Source organism: Equus quagga, chromosome 4, assembly GCF_021613505.1.
Source record: "Equus quagga isolate Etosha38 chromosome 4, UCLA_HA_Equagga_1.0, whole genome shotgun sequence".
NCBI lineage: Eukaryota > Metazoa > Chordata > Mammalia > Perissodactyla > Equidae > Equus > Equus quagga.
Window position 1 is genome coordinate 114,125,516 of NC_060270.1, and position 14,619 is coordinate 114,140,134.

At 34.8% G+C, this 14,619-nt stretch overlaps 1 protein-coding gene across 8 annotated transcripts in view; it reads right to left on the reverse strand.

The window, feature by feature from the left end:
• Positions 1 to 14,619, reverse strand: part of ATF2 (activating transcription factor 2) — a 73,107-nt gene that overhangs the window by 39,687 nt on the left and 18,801 nt on the right. For 6 of the 8 annotated variants that reach the window (XM_046658863.1, XM_046658857.1, XM_046658862.1 and 3 more), the window contains 3 exons: positions 12,894 to 12,968; positions 11,338 to 11,407; positions 457 to 553 (listed from right to left, as the gene is read on the reverse strand). In XM_046658863.1, coding sequence (XP_046514819.1) covers positions 457 to 553; positions 11,338 to 11,407; positions 12,894 to 12,925 — 199 coding nt within the window. In that variant the 5' untranslated portion in view covers positions 12,926 to 12,968. Of the gene's footprint in view, positions 1 to 456; positions 554 to 11,337; positions 11,408 to 12,893; positions 12,969 to 13,791; positions 13,839 to 14,619 lie in introns of all 8 variants that reach the window. The other 2 variants (XM_046658860.1, XM_046658864.1) reach the window with 2 other exon arrangements.

Genomic DNA, 14,619 nt, shown 5'->3' on the forward strand with positions numbered 1-14,619 from the left:
AATGTTTAGTCCAAAAAGAAATATAAACAAAGTCCTACTGAACAAGTCTGCTAATTGCTCTTTCTCCAACGGGAGGAGCTTGATCATTTTCTGTTTCACACAGCATTGTAAACCAGGTGTAAACAGCTAAAAGAAACACTGACTAAACATCACATTAATTCAAATATCAGTTAAATAAAAGCTTTGGAGATGGTATGAATGCTCCCAGGAGTCTAATTAACTTACACAAAATTAACATTGAAATCTATATTTGAAAGCTACACAAAATATTTAACTGAAATGAATGGTCAGAAGGAAACATGAAAATGTAATGGGTAAAATACATGTTGCCAACATTTACTGTAAACGAAGTAATTGGAATATCACCAGACTATATTATTTACAGAGAATACACAAAAATTGTGCACATTCCAGGTGAAATATGTATATAAGCTATTAATAAAAGCATATACTAACCAGCCACAATGACACTGTCATTACGTGCTGGACCAAATTTCAGTGTCATCTCATGTTTATGTTTATGGACAGCCAAATGATCCTCGTTGGTAAAACGCTGTGGCAAAAAGTTTTAAAATATAGTTAAGATTTTCAATTTGATCAAGTAAGTAAAATGATAAGGAAATTCATTTCCACAACATGTAAAACCACCATTAACAATGAAATAGCAGTTAGTTAACTATAAAAGATCTATTGTTAGCACAGACTGACATACTAGATTTCAAATAATCATACAGAAACCCAATTACTCAAGAATAAGCAATACTGACATATTACTATGTCACGTAACTCATTTGAGAGCATTTAAAAACAAAATTTGAGGCAAAGAAACTTCATATAAATTTCATTTGGACACTAAAAATAGACCACTATTAATTTTTGTCATATCATAGTAGAAATATATACTCTATGGTATAATGACTTCTGAAGAAAGTACTGTATTTATATAGACTTCAGATTACTTACCCACATCTAAAATGAGAATTTTCTTATAAAAATATTAATCCTGGACAAATTAAGAAGTAAATCAGGGTCTTTATGTTACCACATAAAAAGAGAATGTCTCTGTTATAATCCAGTGAAGAAATAGCAACCAATACAATATCAAAGCAGTTCATTTTAAAATAAAATAAAATTTTAAACTTACAGTGATTTTTTTTCACTTTGTTTCACCATAGCTCTTATAAAAAAAATAAAGCAAAATTATTTTTAAAGCTACAAATAATTTGGACAGGTCCTGCACGGCAAAGGTGACATTTATGATTACAAGATCATAAACACATTGTTTAACTATTTCTGGACTGTATCTGGACATCAACCTTTATGAAGGTGCTCCTTATCAAGCAATATTTACACTGAAAATAGGGAGCACTTACTTTTTGTTACTTCACAGCAATAATTATAAAATGCCAAATTAAGAGATCTAAACTCACTCTCTAGTCAATAACCTTATAAATGGGGATGTTAAAATTATATATATTTGAACTTGGTTCCCCTAAACCATTAAAATGGACTCCTTCTCTTGTGGAAATATCACTCCTGGACAAAATAAGAAGTAAATTAGGATCTTTATGTTACCACATAAAGAAAGAATACCTCTGTCATAATCCAGCAAAGAAACAACCACCAATTACAAGGCAGTTAATTATAGAATAATCCCCCTCACTCAAGTGTTATCTTCCTATTGCTTTATCATTATAAGAATCCCTCTCAAGTTTGGAGGAATAAGAAGTAGCTGTCCTTTGACAGACTGCTGAATAACAAAGCTCTTGGAGAATGAACATATCCGCAGAGTCTACTGGCATTATTTCACTATTTTTTACTTTGCATTACAGTTTTAAATGAACATGTCCTACATTCCAGACTAAAAGTATCTAAGTTCCAAAGAACCTAACAATGTGGCTTCTCCATAGAAGACAATCATTAAGCATTTGGGAATAAATGCATTTTGGTTGAGGTCCTAGATTTAAAATGGCAAAGTCAGCATAATTAACAGGTAAGAACTTGGAAAGTTATATCCCATATCTACCCATATCCTCTGTTTGGATTGGTTTGACCACAAATATCCAAATCAAAGAGCAACTACCTATAGAATAAATAACATTATGTTTTGTACAAAACATGTGAAAATGGCACCAAGATTGATTTTAAGGGAAAAGGAGAGCTAAAAGGACTCTAAAAAACATTTAGGATCATGTGAATATTAAAAGGAGAAATGCAAGGAATATGAATTTACGAAGTTTCATGTAGGATCTAGACATCAAATTTACGTAAATGTTATTTATACAAGAATTCTTGATAACGTAATGATACTATTTATATACATGGATAAAATACACTCAAATTGGCACTTGATACAGGTGAGTTTAACCTTGGCTATCATCTGAGAAAATTTATTTACCTCTAACTGGAAACTTAAAAAGACAGTGACAAAACGCAATCCTGTTAAAAGGTAGTCACCAAGAGAAGAGAGAGATATATATATGAATGAATAAAAGAAATGCATTCTTTTTTTCAACAAATACTTCTAAAATAGCTACTACGTGCTAAGTTAAAATTTTTGAAGAATCTATTTGAATTGCTTTCCTCGCCAAATTAAAAAGTTTATTCTAAAAACAAACTTTGTAGAAAAATTATGCTACTGCTAGCAATAAAAATATATTGAATTCATATAATTTCTTTCTTCCAGGCAATTGAGAGTCCAACTCCAGTGCAAAATGTTGTAGATGTGCCCAGTATTTTTTTTTAAAGATTTTATTTTACCTTTTTCTCCCCAAATCCCCCCAGTACATAGTTGTATATTTTAGTTGTGGGTTGTTCTAGTCGTGGCATGTGGGATGCCACCTAAGCGTGGCCTGATGAGCAGTGCCATGTCCGCACCCAGGATTCGAACTAGCGAAACCCTGGGCCACCGAAGCGGAGCGCGCGAACTTAACCACTCGGCTGTGGGGCTGGCCCTGTGCCCAGTATTTTTTAAACAAGACATTGAGCATATAGCTGAATAAACAATGGGAAAGGCAGTACAGAAAGGTAGGCGAGGATAACCATCTCCCTCAGATGGTTAAAAAGGAAGGGTTACCTGACAGATGGGAGAGAGGTGAATCAGTTGCTTCTATAATAAATTAATTTAAGCTCTGATAACTGAAAAATCTGTGTTGCCAAGGCTGAACACTCACCAGAATTAACTTCCTAAGACATAAGTCATTTTGCATGCATTCACATCCATGACTTAGACTATTACGCCCATTTAACAGATTAAATAGGTACAACTAAGTTATAAAGCCATCAGGCCAATAGCTCATTTTACTACTTCTTTCACTAGTTGAAGGATACTATTTGACATCAGGAAGTTACTGATTAATACACATGTATACACTTTCACTCACACACCTTCACTGAAACTATACTAAAGAAAATGAATCTTTATCTCCTTTATAAAACAGCTTATAATGTACAAACATTCTACTAAAGAAACAATTCTCAATGAACGCATCACCAAAAGCAAAGATGTTATCAATGAAATAGAAGAATTCCAATGTTAAATGAATCTTTCACTTAATTATCTCATTTTGTCTTTTACTGAATTCAACAAAACATCACTTTAAAACAAATGAAATTCACAGAACTCTTCTGTGAAATACCTAATAGTGACAGAGGCATATAAAAAATAGATGTAAGGGGGCCGGCCCCGTGGCTGAGTGGTTAAGTTCACGACCTCTGCTTCAGCAGCCCAGGGTTTCGCCAGTTCAGATCCCGGGCGAGGACATGGCACCGCTCATCAGGCCATGTTGAGGCAGCATCCCACATGACACGACTCGAAGGACCCACAACTAAAAATATACAACTATGTACCGGGGGACTTTGGGGAGAAAAAGGAAAAATAAAATCTTAAAAAAACAAAAAATAGATTTAATAAGCAAGAGTCAACAGTTAAAATTCTTTGCATTGATTTTTATAGGTTTCTCTCTGAAATGACATCATAAACAAAATATATTTTAGATTTTAAAAATTCATTTTAAATTTTAAATTTAACTAAGTCCATTAAGTGTGTTGAAGCTAAAATTCAAATTTGGAAAAATGTCATCAATTGCTTATGATAAAAAATAATTTGCACTACCACCACTGAACTGGTGCTTCTAAAATCAATTTTTTTTTTAGGAAGATTAGCCCTGAGCTACCTACTGCCAATCCTCCTCTTTTTGCTGAGGAAGCCTGGCCCTGAGCTAACATCCATGCCCATCTTCTTCTACTTTATACATGGGACACCTACCACAGCATGGCTTGTCAAGCGGTGCCATGTCCGCAGCCGGGATCCGAACTGTCGAACCCTGGGCAGCCAAGAAGCGGAATGTGAGAACTTAACCGCTGCGCCACCGGGCCGGCCCCTAAAATCAATTCTAATTAGATCTTTTGAATTCCTCAGCAATACTATTTGACTTCAAAGAGACTACACCATTTCTGTTCTTAGTAAGATTTAACAAATGGATAATGCTGATATTAGCCAGGTTATTATTTTGGTCAGTAACTGTTACAAGGTATTATTATAATATAGAGATTATTTTAAGTGTCTTAGGGAACAAATATCGGCCAAAAAATAGTAATAATACTCAGGATTAGAGTGTTCATGATGAAAACAGTATTTAAACTATTAGTGAGAATAAAGTATAGGTTTAGCCTTTAAAAAATAATATGGCAAAATGCACAAAGAATCTTAAAAATATGTATACATTTTGACTGGGTAATTCTATTTCTAAAAATATGTTTGAGGAATTAATTAGAGAGCATATAAAGGATTATGTAGATGGATATTCAGCACAAATGTTGCTTATAATACTGGAATTAATTTAAAAGCTCATAATAGAGGAATGGGCAAATAAATTATGGGACATGTTCTAGCAATACTATACTACATAGCAGCTTAAACCCATGTGTTCAATTAACACACAAAATGTTCACGATACATATAATATCATCTGCATACAAAGAGACTACAAAACTATATGTGCATATGGTCCCAATTTTGTTTTAAAAATAAAAGGTGGGAGGGGGCCGGCCTGGTGGTGCAGCGGTTAAGTGCGCACATTCCACTTCTCGGAGGCCCTGGGTTCCCCAGTTCAGATCCCGAGTGCGGACATGGCACCGCCTGGCAAAAAGCCATGCTGTGGTAGGCATCCCACATATAAAGTAGAGGAAGATGGGCACAGATGTTAGCTCAGGGCCAGTTTTCCTCAGCAAAAAGAGGAGGATTGGCAGTAGTTAGCTCAGGGTTAATCTTCCTAAAAAATAAATAAATAAAAGGTGGGAAGGATTTAGGAAATGCACCAAATGTTAACAGAAGTCCTCTATGGATTTTATTTTGTCCTTTTAAAGTAGTCAAGATTTTCTGATGCTTTTTTAATTAAGAGGAAATAAAAACTTTTATATACAAATACAAAGACCCGTATTCAAATATATCTTGAAGTCTGAACATTCAATTTAGAGATGTTGCATTATACACGTAATACAAGAGTAGGCTTGGGTTCAAATTTATCTCCAATACCTGCTGGTTCTGTGACTCAGGGAAATTCAGTCATATGTTTAAGTTCAACTGCTCACCTGTAAAATGAGGCCAGTAGCACACATTTCATAGGGTTGTTGCGAGGATTAAATGACATAATCCACGTAAGCTTCCTTAGCACAGTGACTGGCTAAGTTAAAAAACATTATCATTATAATTGTTTTTATTACTATGACAGATATTATATGAACCTTTAATTCCTCAAATCCTTTTTGAAACAAGTTGGGGTACAGATAAATAATAGACATGGTATACACTTGATAAATATTTGAAAGTTCTATTTGGTGGTTCATAGGTAATTCTGTGTGTATTTTTGGGGTAGAGTTTTTTGTTGTTATTGTTTTGAACAAACTTTTAGTTTGGAATACCCTTACATTTACAGAAAAGTTGCAAAGATAGTACAGAGAGTTCCTACACACTCCTTTCTCAGTTTCAGTCCCCCCTAATGTTCTCATCTTAGATTACTCTCACCTTACATTTGGTACATTTATCAAAACTAAGAAACCAACATTGATACATTACTATTAACTAAATTCCACATTTTAGTAACTTTGTTCCAAACTTTAAAAGTATTACCCTAGCTTAACCAGACTCAGCCTCCAAAAGACTTTTTGCCAGGTCCCCAAATTCAAAATCAACTCTGAAAACTATGGTAAAGACTGCTTGCTATCCCTCAATATCTATAACCCTTCTCCTTCAATAAAAGAAATGAACTTTAGGTGAGCATTTGGCTGCCCAGAACAAAGACCACATTTTCTAGCTTCCTTTGCAGTTTAGGTGGCCATGTGATCGAGTTCTAGCCAAAAGGAATGAAAGAAAATTATCTGCATTACTTCCAGTTTATGCTCCTAACATGTCAGGGGTGTGTGTACTCTGCTTTGCTTGCCCTTCTCCCTCCTTTGTTGCTGGAGTGAGGATTTGATGGCAGGAGCTGGAACAGCCCATCCTGGACTAATGGAAGTCGCATGTTGAGGACAGCAGAGCCAGCCAGCTCTGGAACTCCTACTTACCGGCTGTTACATAAAAACAAAGTGTTCAATCTATTGTTAGGTTGAATCTTTGTCTTAACCTGCATCCTAAGTAATACAAGAAGCTAAAAATTTGCCATCCCTAAGGCTATTTAAAACAATGGGCCACCACATGTAAGCTAATTTCTTCTGCACAGCAGGATAAACGGAAATGTAGGGTTTTTTTGTTCTTGTGAGGAATACTGGCTCTGAGCTAACATCTGTTACCAATCTTCCTCTTTCTGCTTGAGGAAGATTGTTGCTGGGCTAACATCTGTGCCAATCTTGCTCTGTTTTATGTGAGATGCTGCCACAGCGTAGCTTGACAAGCGGTGTCAGGTCTGTGCCCGGGATCCAAACCTGCAAACCCTGGGCAGGCAAAGCAGAGTATGCGAACTTAACCACTATGCCACTGGGCCAGCCCCAGAAATGTCGTTTTTTAGTGGTGACTATATCAAAGGAAATATGTTTGTATGTCAAGCTTTGATAAGCTTTCTTTTCTCTATCCAAATGTCCTACATCTCTTCCCCACTTTTCAGTCTCAGCTATTATGGATGGACTGTCCATGGTCCTATCTAAGGCCAGTCCCTTCACTTGAGCACTGGATCCCATTCTCTCTTATCTACGTAAGAACCCCATTCCTGTAACAGTCCCCCTCTCTGAAATGTGAAATACGCTGTGACGTCCCCACCTTAAAACACAAAACAAATAAAAAAGCTCCATCTTCAATCTTCCGCCAGCAATATTTTACTGTTCCCTTTAAGCTATACTCTGAGAAAGAGGTATCTTATAATGTCTCTGCTTCTGGTTCTCCCCACTTACTCTTCAGACTACTCTAATAACATGGTTGTCACTGCTCCTTCACTGAAGCTACTCTTATCAACGTGTCTAATAATCTCCATTATTTCTAAATCCAGTAGTAAATACTGAATCCTCACCTTATCCTATCAACTCCAAGACTACATTGTTCCCTCTACTTTGAAATGCTTTTGCTATTTGACTTCAGGACACAATTTTCTTCATTGTCTCAGCCTCCTATGCTACACCCTCCCCCTCCTTCTGACTTTTAAACACTGGAGTGCCTTAAAGCTTAGTTCTCACCCTACTTTATCCATACGACTTAAATATAGAAGTAAAACTAAGCAAATATGGGAATTACAGGTTATTAAACAAAATGGATAACAAACTTTGACAGTGTCAAAGTTAACAGAATAATTATCAGATATCAAGAGATGAGAAAGAAGAGGTATGAGGAAGTATGAATGTTAATCCTTCTCACAATAGGGAGTCTAAAAAACAATTCTAATTTTTTAATATTTTTCATAATTTTTTAATACTAGAGAAGTCTTTTAAAAAACAATCTCTCTTATAACACACATACACACATATACTCTGACACTCAGCAATAAGTTTCTTTTTATCCCGTTTAAGTAAATTTAAATATAATGCTTTTTATTAAAAATGGCATGCGTATTAGTAAGGAGTCAACCATAAGACAACAGAAACTATTCTAGCTTTTAAGCAGAAAAGAAGGTTGACAAGCAATTAGGGGCTTGTTTGAGACTGAGTTTCCAAGAATGAGTCCTAGAACAACATGGCAAAACTTGTCATTGTCCAAGGGCTGGCTCTAGAAACATTTTATATTAGCTGTAATGCAGGGATTACAGAATCATGTTGTGTCTGTTCAGTCCACTCTGGCAAAATGGATGACTTGAGAAATACCCTTCTCTCTCCATTGAACTCTGTACCAAATCCAAGGAGTAAATGTGATTTACCAGAATGAGTAAATCTGGTTGGTGGAACCTAAAATCATATCGAGAATTCTGGTTGCAAAGGATTTTGAGAATTGTAGTTTTTAGCTTTCTTGAATTTACAGAAAAAGGTGTATCAAATATATTTTCAAAATATATGTCAAATCACTCTATTTCTCTGTATGTCCACTGTTACCACCTAGTAAAGCCACCATTATCTCTCACCGGACTGCTGTCAGTCTCTACTCTCTCAGCAAGCGCTTTTCACCACTCTGTGAATAAACCCCAAACACCTTATCAGTCTACAAAGCTCTACAGGGTATGGATTCTTTTCTTCTACCTTTCTGACCACATATCTTACCCTTATCCTCATTGATCACTATATGATCCAGCCACAATAGGTGTCTTCCTGTTTTGTTTTGTTTTTTTTAAATTTAATTGATTTTTCTCCCCAAATCCCCCTAGTACATAGTTGCATCTTTTTAGTTGTGAGTCTTTCTAGTTGTGGCATGTCGGATGCCGCCTCAACATGGCCTGGTGAGCGGTGCCATGTCTGCGCCCAGGATTTGAACTGGCAAAACCCTGAGCCGCCAAAGCGGAGTGCGCGAACTTAACCACTCGGCCACAGGGCCGGCCCCGTCTTTCTGTTTTTAAACACACCAAATCCATTCCCTCCCTAGAGCCTTTATATTTGCTGTTCCTTCAGTCTGGAAAACTTCCCCCAAGGGTTTGCTCCCAAATTTTCATGTCTTTATTCAAATGTCACCTTATCAGAGAGGCATTCCCTGACCAACCTATCTAAAATAGCACCAACCCCAGTAACTCCTATCTTTACCCTGATCAACATCATTAGATACCATGTAAATCAAGATCATAATGAGATACCACTACACCCTCCCCAGAATGACTAAAATTAAAAGGCTATCCAAAACAATCTTGAAAAGGGAGAACTAAATTAGAAAACTTACCCTACCTGACTGGAGGGCTTACTGTAAAGTTAAAGCAATCAAGACAGTGTGGTACTGGCATAAAAATTGAAAGACTGATGAAAGGAACAGAACAGAAAGCTCAGAAACAGACCTAGACATATACAGTCATTTGATTTTCAATAAAGGAGCTAAAGTAATTTAATAGAGGAAAAAAAAATCTTTTAAACAAATGATGCTGGAACATATGAAAACCCATATGGAAAAAAGTGAGCTTCAACTCCTACCTCACACCATATACAAAAATTATTTCAAGATGCACAGAGACCTAAATGTATAATCAAACTTTCAGAGAAAAAAGGAGGATATCTTTGTGACTTAAGGGTAGGCAAGGCTTTTAGATAAATAACAGAAAGCAAAACCATAGAAGACAAAAAAATTAACACATTAGACTTTGTCAAAATTAGAAACACCTGTTCATCAAAAGATATTATTATGAAAATTAAGATGCAAACCACAAACTGGAAGAAAATACTTGACAATGGAGTGGTATCCAGGATACATAAAGAACTCATACAACTCAATAATTAAAAGACAACCCAATTTTTAAAACAGGCAAAAGATTTGAAAAGATATTTCACAAAAAATATGGTATACAAATGAAAGTGCTCATTTTTTCATTACTCAAAGAAATGTAAATTCAAACCACATTACCTATCAGTATACACACAATGAACATGGCTAAAAGTCAAGGACTGACAACACCAAATGTCAGCAAGGACATGGCACAACAAGACCTCTTATACACTGTTCATGTGAATGTTAAGTGGTACATCTGTTTTGGAAAGCAGTTTGGCAATTTCCTGAAAAGTAAATATATAAATATTATATGTTCCCACTATCATACTCCTAGGTATTTACCCAAGAGAGGAGAAAGCACGCATCCATACAAAGACTTATACACAAATATTCACATCGGCTTTATTTGTAATAACTAAAAACTGGAAATAAGCCAAATGTTTATAATTGTAGAATGAAGAAATATTACTCCCTCAAGGAAAAGGAATTAACTACTGATCATATAACATGGAGAAATTATACATTAATTATGTGGAATGAAAGAAGTCAGACAAAAGTATACACTGTATATTCCATCTATATAAAACTCTAGAAAATGCAAAATAATCTATAGGGATAGAAGGCAGACCAATGGTTAACGGGGCGGGAGAGGTAAGAGGGTGGGATAACAAATGGGAATGAGGCAACTTTTGGGGTGATGAATACATTCGCTATCTTAATTGTGGTGAGGTTTTCTGGATATATACATGTTAACATGCATCAAACTATACACTATAAGTATGTGCAGTTTATTGTATACCAATTATACCTCAATTTAAAATATCAACTAAAGGAAACAAACAAGAACCAAAGAAACACTTTAATGCTTATTTATGATTTATAGTTGTATATTTACATTCTCTGTAATTTCACTACACATTAAATTTATTCTTTCATTCCTTAATGTCTATAGTTAGTTTAAGACTAGACTAATGATAATAGCAACGATTAATAATTTAATGGCCTATTAAAAAATGCTGAAATATTATTTTCTGAAATAACACTGAAACATTATTTTCTGAAAATGTTTCCACACATGCTCTGTATTAACCATGTTAGACTCAAGAACACTAATATATTAGTAATATTCTCGGAGGTAAATATTAGTTAAATTTCATAAGAGTTCAGCAAGTAAATAATTTTCATACAAGATAATGTATATTTGATTTCCACTTAGGCAGTTTACAGTGATTTTCAACCAATAAAGGTCAAATGAAAATGCTTTTAAACCCTGAATTTGTCCAGGTTTTCCATCTTTCCATTAAAAGACATTTTTTTTCCATATTAGATTGTGTTTTTCAAAACTCAGATACACTATTGAGGAAAAAGAATTATTTCCCCAAATTTTTCTGGGTTATTTTCATTCTAACTCCAAAACTGTACAAAACATTGTAAGAGAATCCTTTTAATGATAACATAAATTGTCAGTGTTTCTAATAAATGTGAATATACAAAATGATTTAAAGTAATTTATCTATTACCTGGCCACATCCAGGGGCAGTGCATAGAAAGGGTTTGTCATCACTCATATTCCACAGGTCCTTGTATTGCCTATAATAAAATATTAAAAGATGGCTAAATGTTTTACAGTACAGATTTTTAAATAAAGAATAAAAATGTAGTATTATTTGATTTTTCACTAAGCTTATTACCTTTTCTATTTGAATGTGAAATAAAATACTTTTACTGACATTTTAACCCTATCTGCCATCTTCTTATTATGAGCAGACAAATAAATGTAACATGCAGATTTTACACTATAGAAAAAAAGGTTGAGAACTCTGGTCTATCAGGCTAAATCTTTCCTATTCAACAGCCTAAGTGCAGAAAGAATGAAATAATTAGAAAATCACTACTTTAACCTCCAATGAAATAATGGATCTAGGTAACTATCAATGTCTGATAAAACCATCAGGAGAAAAGGTGATGGAACTTTATAATGGTTGGATCAGGCTGACACCACCCCGAACTCCCAGGTCAGTCTTAAATTAACATCACTAAAAGAGGGACAAATAGACATTTTGTTCCTCCTGATATGATGCAACAGACAGCACATGAAGTATTCTTGGGGAGTAAAAAATAAAACCTGAATCTAATCCAGTCTCTTTAGATCCAACTACAGGAAACACAGGAGATAGAAAAATACGTCAAACAACACTACCAGAACGCAATCAGCCAGATTTTACAGGACAAAAAACCTGGTCTCTTCAACAAATAAACATCATGGGGAATAAAAGAGAGGAGGTAGGGGAATTATTTTAGATTAAAAGAGGTTTTACTAACCAAACGCAATATGTGGACCTTTTTGGATCCTGATTTGAACAGAACAACTAAAAAAGACATTTTTTAGTCAAGAACTATTTTTTCTACTTTTTGATTTAGACTTTAAGTTCCCAATCATTCCTGCCATCAACTTGTAAGTTTTAACTTTATTTTGGCCTTCTTTCTAGAAATTATATACAAGCATATTGGATTCAACTAAAAATTCTGTAACACTGTTGCTTTCCCAACATTAGCCTGTTAACCCTTCAGAGCAATGTTTCCCAAAGCATTTTCAACAGGGATGACAATGGCTATTATAGAAAAAAGGTATGTGGCCAAAGAAATTTAGGAAATGCTGGAGTACTTTATTTTGTAGGACTTTTCAGAGCCTTTCACATGTTCAAGTGAAATGATTACCAGAGCACCTAGAACATGGCATTTTTTGCCACATCCATTTCTTATTTGAACCTTTTTTTCATGCAACATGTGATCTCACAGAACAGCAACATCAATACTAGTCAGAATTATTTGGAACTCATTTTAGGGGAAACCAAAACCCTAAAATATGTTTATGTTTGTCACAGTTAAGTGTATTTTGATGCTCTATTTGTTAATTTAAAAATGCAATAGGAGTATCAGCTAAACCACATACTAGATAAGTGTCTTCTTATCTATGGAAAAAAACACTGAAATATTTATCTGGAAACAACCTGGGAAAATTTTTATAATCTAAACTATGAAAAATAGCTAGAAATACCAAATATTGCATACATACCTGGCAGAATTCACACGTAACTTGAATTTCATAAGTCGAACAACTTATCACGTCCTCTTTTTCATTGCAAGGATACTGAAAAACAAAGTGGTTTCACGCTGTTAAAAATAGTTTTGAAACATTTCTTGAAACAGTAGAAAATAAAAACACTCAAATAATTACACTTTCTGTAACACTACTGTCATCCAAAAACCCAGTCACTATTAAGAATCTTTCTAATAGATAGAGTACTGCTCCTGAAAACAAATACCCATACAAATGCCTTAAAGATAGGTATTAATATATCTAACTCCACCACAAAAATGGTAAAGAAGAAACATTTAATTCAGCCCATAGTCTGTGGCTGAAGAGCAGCCATTAAAAGACTAACTTATTAAGCCTAATGAGAAAGATGATAATTAGTGTTTCAAAATATCTGTTCAGAAAGCTTTTAATTTTTTTAAATGTAGTCACTAGTGGTCCGATTCTCTGCCTAATTCATTAAAATCTATCTGTCCCATAATGCAGTTGATCTATATAAGCAACTCCCTCTTCCCTAACATTGTAACTTATTGAATATCAGCTTAAGGACAAGTACAACATACCAAAACTATCCAGGCCAGTGGCCCATTTTTAAAACTCTGCTAATACTTCATCTTACATTCACTGAACCCCCACTAGTGGCGAATGAAGTAACTATACACTAATCCAAATAAGCCAATGGTGCATAGGGAAAAATTTTCTTTTTCATAATTTTGCTGATAAATATGTGAAGAATGTCTTGCTCAGAAAAAAACAGATAATTCCTGTGGGGAAATGTGTAAATAACCACAGTTCTGAGTCCTGCAGTCAAGGGTGATCTGGTATAGGAGAAAGGAAGAACAAAGTATTTTCCTTGGCCCCAGGCAAAACTTGTTACCTGGTAGGATTCCATTTTTCCATTGACATCCAACTTTACCATGCTGTCTGTGAGAGGAGGGAAAAGAACACTAGAATAATCCAAAGTAAACCTATGAAAGTTATGCTTCTGTCATTACCAGCAGAATGTGAGCTCAATGAGGGCAAGGATCTTATCTTTGGGTTAACTACCTAAAACAGTGCCTAGCTCATAGTATAATTTACTTATTAAATATTAAGGAATGAATAAACAGATGCATGATATGAACAAGTCAAAAAAGTTTGGTTCACTTTAACTCAAAAAGCTCTTCTAAAAGTAATAAGAAAACGCACTTCATTTTGCTTGGAAAAATCAAAGCAATATTTGAACTCAGTTAAGTCCAAGAAACATTTAAACACCAAATATATGCCAAGATACAAAGATGAAAAAACAAACAGTCCATGTACTGGAGAAACTTTCAGTCTAGCAGAAGAAAGAGGAACACAGAAATATAATTTCAATTCTTTTGGTAAGAATAAGAGTTAAAATACTAGAACAATATAGAGGTAGTGCAGAAACCAATCCAATAGTTCTAGAAATGCTTTCTGAGGGAGTTAACCCTTGGTACCCTTCTCTCTCACTTTTCCCACTCCCCCACTCCTACAACTGTCCCGTTCCTCTACAAAAGACGTTCCTTACCTACACATAAGCCTATTTCCTAGTCAACCAATAGAAATTCCCATTCCTTATTACTATTTTCTAATACCTTAGCTGAGGTAGCTGTAATTATAACAGTTGAAGGACCTTGAGACATAAATGATGATAATTCCTCTGGGAGGCTTAAATACTAACTCTTTGTGAATCTGACGG